We start from the raw sequence: 17,951 nt of genomic DNA on the forward strand, positions 1-17,951 counted from the left end.
AATGTTTATTTAAATAATTGATCCTTGGCACCATTATTTTTACTATGTCTACATTCTATAAAAAAGATAAATTCTATAAAAAAGTGGCAAAGTGTGTTGCTTTTATCATTATGGCTTTCTGAGTTGGCATATGCTTATTGGATTAAAATTAAGTGGAGTTATAGAAGAATGAACATGAGAGGAAATTTGTTTTAGTAAAATGAAAGGAATAAATCAAAAGAAAAGTCACACAGATTAGTCCCCACGTAGGTAAGAGGAAGAGGCAATTGGCACAGGGGGACAGGCACTGGCTCTCACCGCACTGCGTGAGGTGGTGGTGCTGATGGGGATGACAGTACCCGGCCTTGGAATTCAGCTTCTTTACCGTCGTACTGAGCCCAGGGATTCTGCCAACAAATGCTGCCATTGGAGAGGACTGAACTCTGGCCGTGCCACAGGGAGACCCCTACACCGTGGTCCAGCCAGCCGCATGCTGAGTTCACCTGGGAGTTTGAAAAAGACCGATTTCTGTCACAAACCCAGAGACTTGGTTCTGACTGAGCTGAGCAGCTTGAGAGGTGGGTGTTTCCGATGTCCCAGGTGCTGCCGAACTGAGAGACATCAGCTGATTGACATGCTGATCATCGAGCAGGGAAACAGATAAAGAGAGCAGATAGGGGCCAGGCACCCGCAGTCCCCTCGGTAGGGCTGGGGACATGGCAGACAGCAGCTGGTTCCTGAGACTAGGGAGGGCCAGCCGCATTCAGAAGCGGAAGAAGCTCTTCTGTTCCTTTAATGTCTCATTAACCACTGACACAAAATGACTATCTACATTTATGAGATTGTGATGCTGTGACTCTTGCATACATTGTGTGATGATCAAATATTTATATTCATCTCATGGAATATTTATTACCTCACTCATTACAAAGCCTCTCTTCTAGATATTTTGGGATACGCGATGCAGAATTACTGACTGTAGTCACCCTATGGTGCTATAGACCACCAGAAACTATTCCACTCTCTGTAACTGTGACCACTAACCCTGAAATGTCAATTTCACTGGATGAAGAAACACGTAGCATAACATAAAGGTAACAAATAATAAAAAAAAGAAACACCTAGCATATTGGTAGAGCAGGCTCCTTGGTGTGTCTTGGTGGGTCATGACCTTGGGGTCTCCGTCTGGTCCCTGGCCCCTTCTCTCTGGCTCTGTTCCCCGATTTGTTCTCAGCCACCACAAAATAAGCAGCTTTGTTCTACCTTGCCCCTGCACCATGATGTTCCTGCCTTGGAGCCAGCTTACCATGGACCGACATCTTGGAAACCATGAGCCAAATTAAATCTGGCCTCTTTTAAATTGTGGGTTTTGGGTATTGTGTCTCAGTGACGAGAATGGTAATATAGTAACTTTATACTCTTTTTTCCAACTTGTCTCTGCTTCTTCCTCTTCCTTACATTTCCCATTGGTTTCTTTGGTAACCACTTTCAGACTCAGTTTCTGTGAGACGAACTCCTTTAGCTTCCAGGTGTAAGTGAGATCTTTTTTGGATTTGACTTTTGTGCCTGGCTTATTTCATTTAACACAGCGATCTCCACACTCACCCATGTTATTGATACTAAGGTTTTGTCTTTTACCTGGCTGAATAATCCGCAGTGATGCAACAGTCACTACATTTCCCCTTACCCATTCATCCATGGCAGGTGCCTAGGTTGGTTCTGCCTCTTGGCCATTGTGAAAGTCGCTGCAGTGAACAAGGGCATCGGATGTCTGTTGACCTATTGACTTCATTTCCTCTGGGCACACACCTGGAAGTGGATCCACTGGGCATGTGGCAGTTCTACTTCTCTATTCTTCAGAATCATGTGTAGGGTTTTCCATGACGGCTACTAATGCACATGCCACCCTTGGTGTGTAAGTGCCCCTTTTCCTCCACACCGTTGCTGACACTTGTTGTCTTTTGCCTCATTGATAACTGCTGTTCCAACTGGAGCAAGGGAATAACTCGTTCTGATTTGCATCTCCTGACGATTAGTGATGTTGAGTGATCTTTCATATACCTGCTGGCTATCTGTATGTTTTGTTTTAAGAAACAGCTAGTCAAATAATTTTCCTGTTTTAAATTTTTTGCTGTAGAGTGTATATCCCTGATATTGATCTCTCATCAGATGTGTTGTTTTCATATATTTTCTCTTATTCTGCAGGGTGTTTCTCCACTTGGTTGATGGTTTATTTGTCTGTGTAAAAGATGTAATTCCATTTGTCTAGTTTTGCTTTTAGATCCTGTGTGTTTGGGATTTTATCCAAAGAAATCTTTGCCCAGTGAAAGGTCATGGAGTATTTCTCTTTACTGTTTCTTCTAGTCCTTTCATAGTTTCAGGACTTACATTTAAAGTTTCCATCCATCTTGAGTTGATTGTTGTATATGTTGAGAGACAGGAGTTGAGTTTCTTTCTTCTGCCTGTGAATATCCAATTTCTCCAGTACTATTTGTTGAAGATATTGTCCTTTTCCCAAAACCTAATCTGAATGTCTTTGTTAGAAAATCAATTGAATACAGATGCATAGATTTATATCTGGGCTCTATGTCATGTTCTACTGGTCTGTGTGTCTGTTTCTGTGCTAATACCATGCTTCTTGAATACTACAGCTTTGTAATGTATTTTGAATTCATGTACTGTGATTCCTCCAATTTTGCGATTATTTTATTTTTTTTGGTCCTAGATTGCATTAGCAGTCTTACTATCATTGGTAATTACTTGATTTCTTAGTGATAGCCATTCTTACTGGAATAAGGTAGAATTTCAGTGCTGTTTTAATTTGAATTTTTCTAATGGCTAGGGGTATTGAATCTCTTTTCATGTATTTATTGGCCATTTGCACTTCTCTTTTATGAAGTGTATTTTCGTTTCAGTTGCCTGTTTTTTAACTGGATCTTTTATTTTGGTAGTCTGCCTTTTACAGATTCTAGGTATTAGACTAGATATTAGTCTGAGGAATAGCTGGCAAAATATAGTCCTGTTCTGTAACTTGTCTCTTCATTCTGTTGGTTCTTTTGCTATGCAGAGCTTTTTAATTGGATCTGATCATATTTATTGGCTTTTGATGTTAGTTCTTGTGCAACTGACGTTTTATTTGGGAAGCAAATAAAGATAGTTTGATTCCCGCCTTTCCTATACCTATCCATCCCATGTCTTTCTCTTGCCTGATTGCTCTGGCTAATATTTCTGACACTGCTTTGAATAGGAGTGGTGATAGTGGATATCCTTGTCTTGTTCCTGATTTTAGAGAAAAAAAATTCAGTTTTTCTTCATCTAATATGATGTTGACAGAGGTTTTTCATAAATGGCTTTTATTAGATAGAGATAACTTTCTCTATATATTTACTTCAGGGCTTTTGTCATGACAGGATGTTGGATTTTGTCGAAAGGTTTTTTTCTGCATCTACTGAGATGATCATATGATGTTTTTGCTTGTTTCTGTTTATGTGATATGTTACATTTATTGTCTTGCATGCGTCAAGCCATTTGGCTATACATATACAGAAGGCTGAATCTAGGCTTATATCTTTCACCATATGCTAAAGTAAAATAAAAATGGATCAGATCTAGATATTAAAACAGAAACAGTGAATATCTACTACATAGAAGACCTAAAAAATTCCACCAGAAGTCTCCTAGAACTAATAAAGTTTGCAAGATAGGAGGATACAAAGTCAACATACAAATATCAATAGCATTCCAGGGTAAGAGGAAGGAACCAAATGTTTAGGGTTAAATAACTGGATTTTGGTGTGTGATTTTTTTGGCTTGCCACCTCAAAAACCATGGCTAATAAAATACTGTTTATGGAACTTGGAAAGAAAAAAATATGCATCCCAGTTCTCTGCCCACTGAAGATGCTGCCTATCGAGTGACCAGGCCACAGAGATGTCTTCATATGGAAGGTAGATTTTAAAAATACACTGTAGATGAATTGTTAATAAATAAAAGAGAATGCTTTAAGACAGCCATCTGAGATGCTAACCCAAAGAAAGACAACAGTAATATAAAATCCATAGGATAAAGGAAGAACTTGCAAGAACATTGATTCCAGGAAACACATTATACAGCTGTCTTCCACATGGCAAAATATTAATAGGTCAAGAAATTGAGGTAAACAACATAAAACATACGAGAATGATAATATAGTCAATGATAACGTATGTATACAGAAAACCCCGAAGAGAATAACGAACGCAAAGTGCAAACAATGATTACTTCTGATTGTTTTTAGACTAGATCACAACTTGTTTTTATTCTTTACCCTGTTTTAAAATTGAAGACCTCCTTCTAACTGGCTTTTACTTCTCAGTGAGAGTGATAATAAATCTTAATATTCAGGAGAAAAAAAGCCCACATCTTTTTCCAGGAGAGCTTAAAAGGAAGCAGAAGCAAGGGGAAGGCCGTGAAAATTAACTTATTAGTATGAAGAGTTCATGTTTCTCTTAATGTTATCTGAGCGAGTTAACATTTCTATCCTCTTCATGTTGCCAATGAGCATGGTGAATTAGTGATAAGAACAAACTTTTCCACACATGTTGATGTTAAGGCAAATCTTTCTTCTTCCAGACATCTGGGCATTATTACTTGCAGAGCCACACATTATGTAAGAGTAATGAACCCTCAAGTGATGGCCGGGCTTGTGAATGTGTTAAGTGTCTTGCTGTCATAATGGATACAGGACAAAAGCACAGATGTGTGTTTTTACAAATGACAAATATACCAACTCTAGAAACCATAGCAGATGTTGCTATAATGAGGATACTAAATGACAAAACTAATTTTATGCAGTTATATATTGCCATGGGCCAATTTGTAGACAGAGAAGCCAGAATATAAGTGACGAGAACAATCAAAGAAAATGATTCATACGTGCCCACAAGGTAGATTTTGAAGCATCATTTTTGCAGGCCTTTGAAGTGATGTTAGAGAGAGGAGAGTCCTGTCCAGCCAGCATGGGGCTGAAGTGTAGGCCTTTTCTTTAAGAGCCCTCCAGATGTCACCCAGCTCAAGGTCCTCTCACAATGCCATTGTTACCTAAATAGAGCATAGAGTGCACATTGACAATGAAAATAATTACCCAATTACAGAGATTGTTCATTACAATAAAGTGCTTTCTGCATTGTGGACATCAAAGACTCTAAATGCTTTTCCTGGTCTCCCACAAAATGGATTAAAGGGAGATTTAGAAAACTGGCATTATACCTCTCATTCTGCTCAGCTGGCCTCAGATTAGGGCCTAGACCTCTACTCTGCCTCATTTTCCTTCCCTGCCTGACCCCTGCCTATGACCCCTTGGGCTGCACCTTGTCTGCAGTGGGTTCTGTCCCCAGAGAAGTCACATAGATAGGGCTCCTGACATGTGAGCAGCCCATAAATTGCTCTCTCCTGTCTCTCTCTCCCTCTTTCTCCCCCACCCTCACCATAGAAAGGGCTCCAATCCCTAAAGCATTTCCACTCCTAATCAAGGGGAGGTGTGAGAAGTGTGTGAGACTTTGGGAAGCACCTGCCCTGCTATATCTTTTGTTTTCCTTCCGCTCAATTTTTACTCTGGAGAATAAGCACACAAGGATCATTTATTTAAATAACCTCAGGTTTTGTCCACTTTTTGCAAAATACATATAGAATCTTTTTAGCACCAATTTAAAGACATGCTAACTTTGTTTTTAAGTATATGTAGTTCCTGAGAGCTGTTACTAAAAACAAATGCAGATGTTAAAAACATCTAAGGTAGTGATAAGCCAGATTGCAAGATTAAAAAAACAAAACCACACACATGGCAGTTCTACATAGTAAAGTGCTACTGTACCATAAAAAGGATAAAGTTGTGTCACTTGTGAGAAAATGGATGCATCTCATGACCATAATGTTAAGCGAAATCAATCAGTGAAGCTTAAATATCTCATAAGTTCTTTATTATGAGAAACCCAAAGTATAAATAATTTAAAGAACAAAAGATAAGACAGACACTAAGAAAGAAGGAGATAGGTCTTTGGTAAATGGGAAGGGCATCTTGAGGTGGAGGGAGGAGGTGAGAAGGGAGGTGAAGGGAAATAAAAAGAAATGAGATGTGTATGCATACCTGCACCCCACAGCGAATGCAGTAATTTTGTACTGCAGACATGGACTAATAAAAAATAAATTGACAGAGGGAAAAGCTCACCTGCCATCTCCTGGGTGGGCCTGAGAGTGCTCCCCACCCTTCTGCAGCCAGCAGGCAGCCAGGGTAGCTGGGCTTCTTGGGCACAGGTGGGTCCTGTGTGCCCTTAGACTTGCTCTTTGCCCCAGAACTGGAACAACCTGCGTCTCTCCTTCCCTCCCTGGTGACTCAAGCTCTGCCCTGCATCGACCTTATTCATAGTCCTGTCTGTGAACTGGCTCCCTACCTGCTTGGTATCCCAGCAGCACCCTCCTGCTCCACACCTCAGTCTTTGTAGGAGGAGGGGCCCATCTCTCCTGGATCTCGATGAACCCAGTTAGTGTCTAGTGCCCAGATCTCCACCACTCAAGTGAGAAAGAAGGCAGAATGCTGCTTGCCTCTGTCCTTACCAGAGCATGCTGCTGTCTCAGAGAAGCAGGGACAGACCTCCACTTAGCTCCACAGACTGACAGCAGGTCTTGCTTGGTGCTTATCAGTCCTAAGTCCTGTGATCTATGGCCCTATCACTTTCTCTGTGTCTTAATTTTAAAAGAGAATTTTAGAACTTAATTATGAAAACAGAAGAACAGCTGTAAAGTAAATTTTGCCTGAGTGGTAGTTGTCATAGATTTGTAAATTGATTCATAAAAACATAAAAATATATTTATAAAAACTGTATTGGTTTAGTTACTTTCTCATTGCTGAGACAGAATACCCCAATACCCACCAGTTAAAGGAGGAAAGGTTTATAGTATTTTGGTACTCAGTTTGTAAATGTATTAGTCTGTAGTCAGCTGGCTCCAAAGCAAGGTGGCATGGCAGAGGGGCTTCAGAAGGAGAAACAGTTCATGGTGTGGCAGGCAGGAGGCAGCAAGTAGCAGCAGCAGTGAGCCTGCCTTCTTTTTATTCCTTATATATTCCTTCCAGGGTACAAGCCTATTGATTTGTGCCACCCATATTGAGGGTGGGACTTCCATTATTCACACCCAAAACTACGCTAAACCATTGTAGTTATCACACACCCTTAATTCCAGTATCACACACCCATATCCAAAAAAGTCCTACTTATGATTGTGTGAGGCTTTGGAGGGATATCTAGACAGAAGCCATAACATATGATGTTTTTAATAGATGTACACATCATGGAATGTGCACATCAGGTTAAACATGCCTGTCTCTTCCAACACTCATATTTCTCATATTTCCTTATGGCGAAAGCACTCAGAATGTTTTCCTTTGTGTGTGTGTGTGTGTGTGTGTGTGTGTGTGTGTGTGTGTGTTGGGGGGTACTAGGAGGTTAAATCTGTGGCCTTCACTCTGAACTACATCCCCTAACCCTTTAAAAAATATTTTTTCATTTTTTAAATTTTGAGAGAGCATCTCACTAAGTTGCTAAATTGTTGTCATTCTCCTGCCTCTGCCTCCAGGAGTGCCAAGATTACAAGTATGCCTCACCTCCCCTGGCTTTTCTGGCTTTCTGAACAGTGCTGGATGTTACAGGTGCCTTGGTAATAGCATCTGCTGAGCACAGAGCAGGATGACCCCATGCTAGGATCCCCTGTCTTAGCCTTGTGCAGCATTCACTCTTCTTTTCTTCATTATACTGAAATTTTTATTCTGCGTAGCAAAAGGCAATGACAGCCTGAAAAGCTGTGGTCCTGTGAGTTGTATCTCAGGGAGGAAGAGGGAACCACAGCATTTCATTCTGATGTTTGCAGTGTTGGCATCTAGTTCAGATAGAGACCAGGAGCTTCTGTCTGTGTGCAAGGGCTGGGAAAGGGCCAGTGGCTGTCGTAGGCCTAGGCCTTCCTGCAGCTCATCCTGTGAAATGCATAGTCTTCTCTGTGACACCCCTGCTGCTGTTGAGGTTTTCTGTTCTGTGCCACACACAGAGTTGGCTGCACGGGGCCCTCATCCAGGTCCCTGGTTTGCAGGGCCTTTTTGCATGGTGATGAGTGATTTGCCAGGAGAGACACAGCCCCAGCTCTGTGGATGCCAGGGAGTTTTGTGCTCCAGTTCTGTGCACTTCCCTCAGCTCCCATTTCTGCCTCTGGAACACAAGGGTGTGCCTGCCATGGAGAATTATGGGGTGCTTTATTTTCTGCAAGAATCTACCATTCTAGAATGCCACAGGCTGACTTAAAGATGGATGCATGGAGACTTCACTGATCTCTTTAGCATCAAATCTCACCATCCGATTCCAGAGCGAGAGCAGCCAGAATTGGGGCTGGTGTGTCAGGAGTTACTCAGAGCCGGAGCAGACAGTCATTCTGCCAGTGAGATGTGAGACCGGATGTACCCTGGCTTTCTAGATTAAAACTCTGAAGCAGTGACAGAAGTCCAGGAAATGTACTACTGTGGAGGGTGGTGAATCCATAACAGAAGAGTGAGGCTAGAGAAAGCATTTATTAGAGCACTGTTTTTCATCTTTGGGCAATGGCTGTATCAGCTTAAATGTAAGAGAAGATATTGGTGAAACCTGGTTGAATGAAGATCCAACCTTGTTAGTTTAAAATTGTACTGCTGAACTCTCTGTAAAGCATTTGCAGCTTTTCCCTGTACCGTGAGCAAGACAGAGGCGTCTGACCTCCAGCCTTGTCTCCTTCTCTTGTTTGGCTCTGCTCTTTGCACAGTCAAAAGTGTATGCTGAGGAGGTGTGTGACACACCTGTAGGAAAGTAGATGGAGGCAGCTGCAGGCATAGGGTTGAATCCCAGCTTGTCACAGCTGTCAGACTTCGGGGAGCTCTTCAGATACCTGTGCTTGAGGTGCCTCCTCTGAAGTGGCCGTAGTAACCCTGACATGACAGAAAAAGAATTTACACAAACAGCCTAGTGTCCTAGACTGCATGTGATTCCTGACCATGGGTTCGTGTGTGCACAGTTATCCCTTGGTGTCTCTGCAGAACTTGTCCCAGGATCCTTCCCTGCTACAAATAGCAGAATACTTGCTTTTCAGGGCCCTTGTATAGAAGGGCATTGGTGGAGGAGTTGCATATAATGTAGGCATGCCTCCATTTTTCATTGTTAAAGCTGGCTTCTAGATGTCCCCTTAAAGTCTCATGCTCTCATAGATGGGGCTTTTGGGAGGTGGCTGGATCATGGGTATGTGGTGCTGAATTAGGGTGTGTGATACTGGGGTTAAGTATGTGTGTGATAACTAAATTGTTTTAACATAGGCCTGGGTGTGGATAATGAAAGCCTCACCCTGGGTATTGGTGGCACCACCAAAAAGGCTTATATCCTGAATAGGATAAAAGGGGAAGGGAGGCTTTCTGGTTGCTGTTACCTCCTGCCTACCCTGCCATGGTCTGTTCCTTCACTACCATGCCCCCCTGCCATGTTGCCCTGCCTCAGAGCCAGCCAACTATGGACTGAAACCTCTACTAACTGTGAGTGTCAGGTATTTTGTCTCTACTATGTTGGATGTCAGGTATTTTGTCCCAGCATTGGGAAAGCCACTAAGTTACCCATATGCTTTAAATAATTTCTAAATTTCAGTATTAGTCACTTTCCTATTTCTGGGGCAAAATGCCCAACACCCAACAATTTAAAGGACAAAAGGTTTATTTTTGCTTATGGATTTAGTGGGTTCAGTCCATGGTAGGCTGGTTCCAAGTCAGAAACAGCATGGTGGAAGCGTGGAGGAGGAAAACTGCTCATACTATGGCAACTAGGCAACAGAGAGAAAAAGGAAGAGCTAGGGATAAGATTCCTTTGGTGGTACAGTAGTTCTGTTGTTAATTTTTTGAAGCACATCTGTGCTGTTTTTTATAATGGCTGGGCTAATTTACATTGACCTAACAGTGTAGGAGAGGTGGTAGGTATGTTAATTGCCTTGAATGATAATCATTCCACAATGTATATATAATTAAAATGTCATTTCATACACTTTAAATACAGAGGTTCTAAATGATGGAGTTAGGTCCTATAAACCCAGTGTGAGTTAAAAATATTGCAAGTGGGGAGTGCATGTAATACAACCATCCTACTCAGTGTAGCCTTGCATCGGGTGCCCTGCCAGGAGTGCTGGCCCCCCTGGCACAATGTAGGATGACCAGGACCTGGCACAATGGCTGCCCCTGCCTGGCATCCAGAGAGAGCAGCCTCTTGCTGTCCCAAGAAGAGACTAAATCTCAAAATTTGAAGTATGAACTCCACTGAGCTGTCTCTCGCACTGTCATAAAGTTGAAAAATCGTAAGTCAGCCCATTGCACATTGGGAACAGTGTCTGTACATTTTTTATTCATCAGCTGTACCTGTATGAATCAGAAAATAAAATATAGCAATGTAATCACGATTTCAAACAAGGACATTAGATTCACCAGGGAGACCTGAGATGGAGACATCAGTCTGAGGAGAGGGGATAGGAGTCTGCAGTTAGAGTCAGGGAAATGCTAGTCTCTTGGGGTCTTGGATGGGGCCATGGGAAGAGAGGCTAATGTGAGAGTGGGGCTTTATCACGAAGGGCACCTGTGTCTGGGAGAAGACTGAATGCTGTGTTTGTTTTTCTGCTCCTTTTGGAAGTTTACGAGGCTGCTGTGAGGAACCGTAAACTTGGGGAGAGACAGGCTAGAGGTGACTTGGGTGAGAGTTGCCTGGGCAGGGCCCTGGTGTGCAAGGGGGAGAAAGAGGTGTGGCAGACTTGGGGGCTCCTGGGATGTGTGGGGTGGGGGTGAGGAGCCTTTACTTTTGAGTCTGGGTGATGGGCAGGACCCCACAGATGTGCACAGGGGAAAGGCTGGAGGAGGAGGACTTCTGCAGGCTTTCGATGGGGAGGGGGTCCTTACACACCTGCAGCTGTGCAGGATGGTTCTGTGATCATCGGGGGAGGCCTGGGAAGACCCAGGAGACTGAGGATGAGGGTGCAAAGAGCCAGGGGAGGCCTGTGGCCAAACCCTTCAGCCCTGCCGTTGACCAACTGGAGTCAGCACAGGCCCCACAAAGTCCATAGTGCTTTGGCGGGAAGAGGTAATGTGAGGAGGCAGGTCCAAAAGTATGGTGGAAGGGCGGGGACCCTGTGTTCTCCTGGGGAAGAGGGCACTCTGGATGTTGGATGCAGTCATGCAGCTGCCACTCTGCTCAGTTAAGCTGAGAGGCATGGTCCCCATGGAGACTTCAGATGCCAGTGGCACCTTGAGGCTTCACCAAGCCTCCTGCACTCCTGGCTGCTGGCTGTAGATTCCCAGGTTCCCAGGACCTCTCAAGCTTTGATTATGTGTAGAAATGAAGTTACGGGAGTCAGGAAGGCACTGTAGTTGCAATCACAGTTTAATTTTAAAGATGCTTGATGATACAGTTGGAACTTTCCTCTCCAATGAGTCTCTCCCTCTAGAGCAGCTCAGAGCAAGTCTCTTTCTTCAGATACATAATGTTTTACATTTGTTCACGCTTTCTGGGTGTACGTGTGTGCCTGCATGTAGCGCACTTTTCTGGGTTCTCTTAGTCACACGCAGCACCTGGAACAGCACACAGCACTGCAGGCCCACCCTCGCTGTCTGCAGCACCCACAGGGACACCTGTCACCCTGGGCAGGGCTCCCTGTGAGCATTGCCTGTACTTAGCTGGCTTTTGCATAGCTAAGTGGTCTGTAGCAGGCTGCCCATCAGGTGAAATGCTAGCTACCTGGGAGTCAGCGTTTTAGTTAGGATACATAGTGAGGGGTGAGACCAGGAGTCACGTTCACTGAGAGACAAAGGGAAGAAAGCCTGGCAGGTGTTCTGGTCCAGACAGGCGGGTGTCAGCTCCACAGAACTCTGTCCATGATGGATGTAGAAGTGAAGCCCAGGATCTAGGAAACCACGCAGCAGGCATTAGGCCCACACACTGGGAGCCAGGAGTAGAATATCTGGATAATATCAATTTATAATCACAGAAATTGTTCTGTAAAACTGTAGAAGAGACTCGTGGAACACATGCCTCCCGCTGTTCTCTCTGCTATGAGCAGAGCTCGCCTTATTGCACAGCTGAGCTTGCCAGCGAAGGAACTGGGAAGGCTGGCTGTGTGACAGAGGGGAGCCGGCGGCAGCCAGGCAGATGTCGGAACTGCTGGGACTTCTGAGAACTGAGATCTGTTCTAGGACCAAAGCTTTTAATTTATTTACGCTTCCTTATGCCCTGTGGTGTTTCAGTAAAGACTTAGGTACCTTCATAAGGGAGTGCAAAATATGGATGAGTTAAAAGTGTGTCAAAAGAAGTGGAAGAAAACATAGAGTTACAGCATGAAACGGAGCAAGGATTGGGGCCTTCGTGCTACCTCCAGTATGAGCCACTCAGCTCCACATATTTGAGGCAACCAATTAGAAGCAGAAACCTAATTACTGTCATAGCGCACAGAGGCTTTAGGATGAGATACAAATCACTTGCCCGAAGTTACAGAATTCTCCATAGAGTAGTGACTATGGTATGCAGGGACAGACACCACGCTGTGTTCTTATGAGCAGCCTTCATGACGAAGCCCTGCTATTTGATAACTTGGTGGCAGTTTCTCTGTATTGGCTGCCAGCATTTGAACAAAGCAATGCAAAACAACTCAAAGTTGGCCAAAGGAAATGGTCCACTTTTCCCCTCTATCTAACTGGCTTTACATAGAGGCGAATTGAATATTGATCTGGTTGTTACCAAATACTCTCCTTTGCATACTTCTATCTCCTAAGTCTGTCTCTTCATCACAAACTTTCCCAGGGTGCTGGGGCACTTACAGTGTCATAAACATGTACCACCTGAGCACAGTGCCTGTCATACAACACATGTACAGTGCGTGCCTGGCATTGGTAATGTTTGGCAGTGGTAGCAACGATGACAACCCCAGCACTCACTGGCCGAATTGCAAGACGGGATCCGGCCTGGTTGCTGCTGGTGGACCTGGGCCTGGGGAAAGGACGCAGGAGCATCTGGGTCCCTTGGGGGTGGGCTGGGACTCACCAGGCAGGAGAGGCTCAAGGCTCACTTTGCAATTTTCTGCTTACAGGAATAACACTGTACAGCCGCCCCTATGGAGGGGCCTTGCTGAATGAAGACAAGATGTGAGTGGAAAGGGTGCTGCTGCTGCTGCTGGGGATGGAAACTAAGCACAGAAGATCTTTGCGCCAACATCTCTTAGGAGAGATGTGTGCAGTCAGTGTGTGCATGGGGATTGGACATCTCCTTGCAGGTGGGAGGAAAGGATTCATGGAAGGAGGTGTATCTGTTGAATGTAGAGTGGATGGGACACCACACAGCCGTATTTCTAAGTAGAAACCGTCCTGAAGCATGAGTTCCCTCAGTGCATGGGGCTGGACATCTTCCAGGACATTTGTGTGGGCGAGTATAGTGCTGGGGGTGGCACCCAGGGCCTAGTGCCTGCCAGTCAGGTGCTCTGCAGTGACCTATACCCCAGCCAGGGGCTGTACCCAGGTTTACCCAGGGCAGTATTTCAGGCCGACACAAACATGGCATGCACACAGGTAAACAGGACAGCGCCCCCCACATTTCCCGTGGGAGACTCTCTGCTGTCCTGGTGGAGGGGCATAGTGTCACTTTCCGCTGCCTTCTTACGAGGCACAATCTTATTCCCAGCCTCTCTCTGTTCCCCTTCTCCCTTCTGTGTCGTACTGTTGACAAACTTATATGCTACATTGATAATGAAAGTATTGTTTATAGTCTTCCTGTCAAGGTAGGAACACAATATATGCTTTTTTTTTTTTTTAAAGGCACTGGGAATGAACCCAGTGACTTCCAACTGAGCTACATACATGGCTTTTATTTTAATTATTTATTTTGAGACGGGATCTCAGTAAGTTGATAAGTTGCCCAGGCTGGACTTCAACTTGCCATCCTCCTGCCTCAGCCTCCCAGAGTGTTAGGATTACAAGTATATATCATGTGCCTGGCCAGAACATGCTTAATGGGCATTCTGTCCTCATTACCGTAGCAGGAAAATGGGTCCCAGTCTATCCTGCTCTTCACACACTACTTTTCAAGTCTCTGCCTCTAATAGTCTCTGACAGCTGTCAAGAGTCCTGGGTGATGAATGAACGTGTTAATGGGAAAGAAGGTGCAGCCCAATGTGGTTTGTGGGGAAAGGTTTCATTCTGTGGGACCCAGGAAGACCATTTGTATCCGAGGTCCCTAAAGCCGGGACAGAGAAGAGGCTGGGCAGCACTTGCCTGGCTGGAAAGGTGTCACTTGTGCTGCAGAGAGCGTGTGGTGTATGCGGCTGCAGCCTTGCCGTGGTCGCTTCTGGGATCCCCTTGGTTGGAGTGGGACACTGCAGGGGACCTGTCGCCTGTGCCCTCCCTGGCAGGGCTTGCTGGGCCCCGTTCACATGACACTGGTGATGTCTCCCCAAGCTCTGGATGGTGGTCCACGCCTGCAGAGGTGGCTGGGGTTCTGGTGCAGGGAGCTACACTTTGTGCCTGCACCTGTCCAGTCAGTCCCGGCTGTAAAAGCAGAGAGACGCCATGTCCTCCCCTCCCATCTGACAAGCTGCTGTGCTCTGCCCGCAGCCTGGAGAGCATCCGCCAGTGCGGCGTGGCCCTGTGCATCGTGCTGGGATTCTCCATCCTGTCCGCCAACATTGGGAGCAACGTGGTGAGGGACAGGGTGACCGGAGCCAAGAGGCTGCAGCACCTAAGTGGCCTTGGCTACAGGACGTACTGGGTCACTCACTTCCTGTATGACATGGTAGGACCTGGTGTGCGTGGGGCAGGGACAGGAGGGTGTGGGGCACCTGGGGCCATCCACAAAGAGCTGCTTGTTTTGGGGAGGGCATCTCAGGCCAAGTCCTCTTCAGCGGTGGCCCCCAGACCCTCGCGGTGACTTTGGTGGGGGGGATCAGGGACCTTGGCTGCCGATCTGGGAAGTCAGAGGCCTGCCTGGGAATGTTAGGAAATGAATAGCTAACCACCTCCGAAGTGCTCTTCTGTGAGAAGCGGAGGGCGAGATAACAAAAAGAATTAGGAACGATCTGTCCCTGTTGAGCCTTGTTCCCTCGTGTGTGTGGGGTGCCAGCATTTCCCATGGAGCCCTCCGTACCATGTCTGCAGTCCCTGCAAGGAAGGACAGAGGCTTCTGGAGTTGTTCTCAAGTCCCAGATGTTTATCTGGCATCAGAAGTGCATCTGCCTTGCCCGATGGAGCGCTTGGTGCCCTTCTGTGGCCAGCACTCACTTTCTTTGTTTCCAAGTCATCTTGGCCTTCTTGGGGGAATGTAATCATTCACCCTCCTGCCTTCACAAGTAGTACTCAACCCATAATCTGGGAAGTCTCTGGGCCAGGAGGAAGCAGGACAGGAAGGGTCTGAATTTTGTACTGAACCTGACATTTTAACCCGTCACTGTTTGATAATGTTTGTGCCTTTTGAGCTGGTTTAGAATTTAGCTGACTTCCTTCCGATCATGTAAGCTAGATTTTTTTTCTTTTAAAAAGTACAGCTTGTACGGGTCACACCTAAGTTACCCCAATATTTTGGTAGTTTGACTGCTCGGAGTTTAACCCAAACCTGACTAGTGAGAGTCACGACAGTGGGAATTCCCACAGCACAGCCTTCCAGATTCTGTGCAACACATCTGTCTAGCCTCAGTTGGCATCTGGGAGGTTAATGAATCTCTGAAGAGGTGCAAAGGTGCTGGGCACCAGCCCCTCACCCACCTCATCCATGGATTGGAGGTGGGAGAGAAAGGAAGTGACAGACAGGATTCTGCTGCTCGCTGGGCAGAGCAGGACTTCAGTGCCAGCCTCAGCCTCCTGTTCAGATTGTGGCCTCGGCCCACTCCACTGCTCCCTGCATCTGCCATTTAATAATGTCTGGTAGCCCAGCATCCCCAGAGAGAGCATAGGTGCAGCAGGAAAGAGTAAGACCTTGCATGGAGCTCCAGTCTGGGCACCAGGGGGCATGCCCTGTTCCCAAGCCCCGTGGCTTCCTCCTTCCTGCATCCTCAGTTGTGTTCTCTGCATGCATCTCTCTGCCTCTGGCCCTGCTTCACCTTGGGGCTAAGGACAGAATATTTGCTTCTTCAACTGACTGTTCCTTGCATGATTATCCAAGCAGTCTCTGCTCACCCTATTTCATGGTGTGTGGAACGAGTATTTTTGACAATCTGCTAGTGCTCAAGGTGTGTCCAAGCTTGCAGGGGAGGGTGGTGGGAGGCAGGGGAGGAGCTTGTTCCAGATTCCACCAATGTCTGGCCCTTCTCAAAGGAAGTGGGCAGGGGACTGTGCCAGGTTGCTGGAGGGCGGCGGTTCCCACCATGGTCCTGGAGGCAGGAAGTCTGTGTGTGGTTCAGGTACAGGAAATGGGTTTCTTCAGGGCTTCTATCCATGGCTTGTGGGTAGCTGTCTTCTCCCTTTGTCCTTAGAGGATTGGACCTCTTTGTGTGTTTGTGTCCTGATTTCTTCCTCCTCCTCTGCTTCCCCTCCTCATCTGCCACCTCCTAATGAGTTACATCCTCCCCCCACCCCTTTGTTTTAGTTTCTGAGACAGGGTCTCAGTATATAGCTCAAGCTGGCCTCAAATTTACAGTGATCCTCCTGCCTCAGCCTCCTGAGTGGTCGGATTACAGCCATGCACCACACTCAGCTCCTCAGGCCTTTTAAAGTTTTATTTTGAGACAGGGTCTGAAAGGTTACTAAGTTGTCTGGGCTGGGCTCAGGCTTGCAATCCTCCTGCCTTGGCTGGGATTGCAGCCGTGGGCCCCTATTCCTGGCCCTCATTTCCTCCACTTTAATAACCTCATTTAAAATTAATTGCTTCTTTAAAAGCCTTGTCTCTAAGTACAGCCTCGTTCTGAAGCACAGGTGCTCAGCCTATGAACCAGGGGACACAGCTCACCCCAGAACAGGGACTCCAGGACGGAGTCCAGTGACAGACCCCACATGGGTGTAGTAGCAGCGTGGCCAAAGTGGATGGTTCAGGGCACTTCTGGTGAGTCTAATGTCCTCCCTTGACTTACCTCTGCCTTTGCTGATTTTGTTTCCCCAGGTCTTTTACCTGGTCTCCGTCTGCCTGTGTGTCTCCGTCATCGCTGCCTTCCAGTTAACGGCTTTCACCTTCCGGGAGAACCTGGCAGCCACGGCGCTCCTGCTGGCACTGTTCGGGTGGGTATGTGCTGAGAGACGTGGCTGCAGAATTATGGTTCGTTTCTTGAAAGAGAAAAGCCTCAGGATGGCTTTGAACCTGCTGTTGGCTGCGTGATTTCCTCCCTTCTAAAGTAATTATGTGGCTTCTGCCAGCGATGCTGGACAAACAAGCCCCAGCCAGAGAACGAGTGGCCGTGGAGGAAGGGAGGGGCCGCAGGGCCTCGGCTGGAGACTTGTGGGGAAATGGGATCCTGGGTGCTCTCCCTTCACTGTTAATTCACTCGGCTCTGACACTGCATCTGGACGGATCCCCTCGTGCAGCACCGCCTGCCATGTTCCCCTATGATATTAGTAGTTTGGTGTGGCTTCACACACTTTTTTCTCTGAGGGAAAATGGCAGAGGTAGAAGTCATGGATAAATCCCCCTCTGTGTGCTCATTGACGTCATGGTGAGCTGTCCCCAGACTGAGCATCTGGGAGCGGGGATGTCTGGGTCTCGGGTGCCAGGCATACAGGTTTCCATGCGGCTGAGTGGATCAGAGCTGCTTTCTCATAGCAGGGGAAATAATATTCTGACTGATCAGGACTCAAGCCTAGTTTTTAAATAAAACCTCCAGTTGTAAACCAACTGTCACAAGTAAAATAGCATTTGTATACTTCGTTGTTCTCTCAGTGACCTGGGGTTATTGAAAGCGTTTCCTTCGGGTGCAGGGTTTTACTTACAGTACGCAGTGTT

At 46.1% G+C, this 17,951-nt stretch overlaps 1 protein-coding gene across 1 annotated transcript in view; it reads left to right on the top strand.

Annotated features, from left to right (window-relative positions):
• Abca13 (ATP binding cassette subfamily A member 13) overlaps nucleotides 1-17,951 on the top strand; it is a 337,625-nt gene that overhangs the window by 237,121 nt on the left and 82,553 nt on the right. The window contains exons 50-52 of the mRNA XM_010624894.2: nucleotides 13,129-13,183; nucleotides 14,645-14,822; nucleotides 17,118-17,233. Of these exons, the coding sequence (XP_010623196.1) occupies nucleotides 13,129-13,183; nucleotides 14,645-14,822; nucleotides 17,118-17,233 (349 nt within the window). The remainder of the gene's footprint in view (nucleotides 1-13,128; nucleotides 13,184-14,644; nucleotides 14,823-17,117; nucleotides 17,234-17,951) is intronic.

Source organism: Fukomys damarensis, unplaced genomic scaffold (assembly GCF_012274545.1).
Source record: "Fukomys damarensis isolate Sample0158 unplaced genomic scaffold, DMR_v1.0_HiC HiC_scaffold_17, whole genome shotgun sequence".
Lineage (NCBI taxonomy): Eukaryota > Metazoa > Chordata > Mammalia > Rodentia > Bathyergidae > Fukomys > Fukomys damarensis.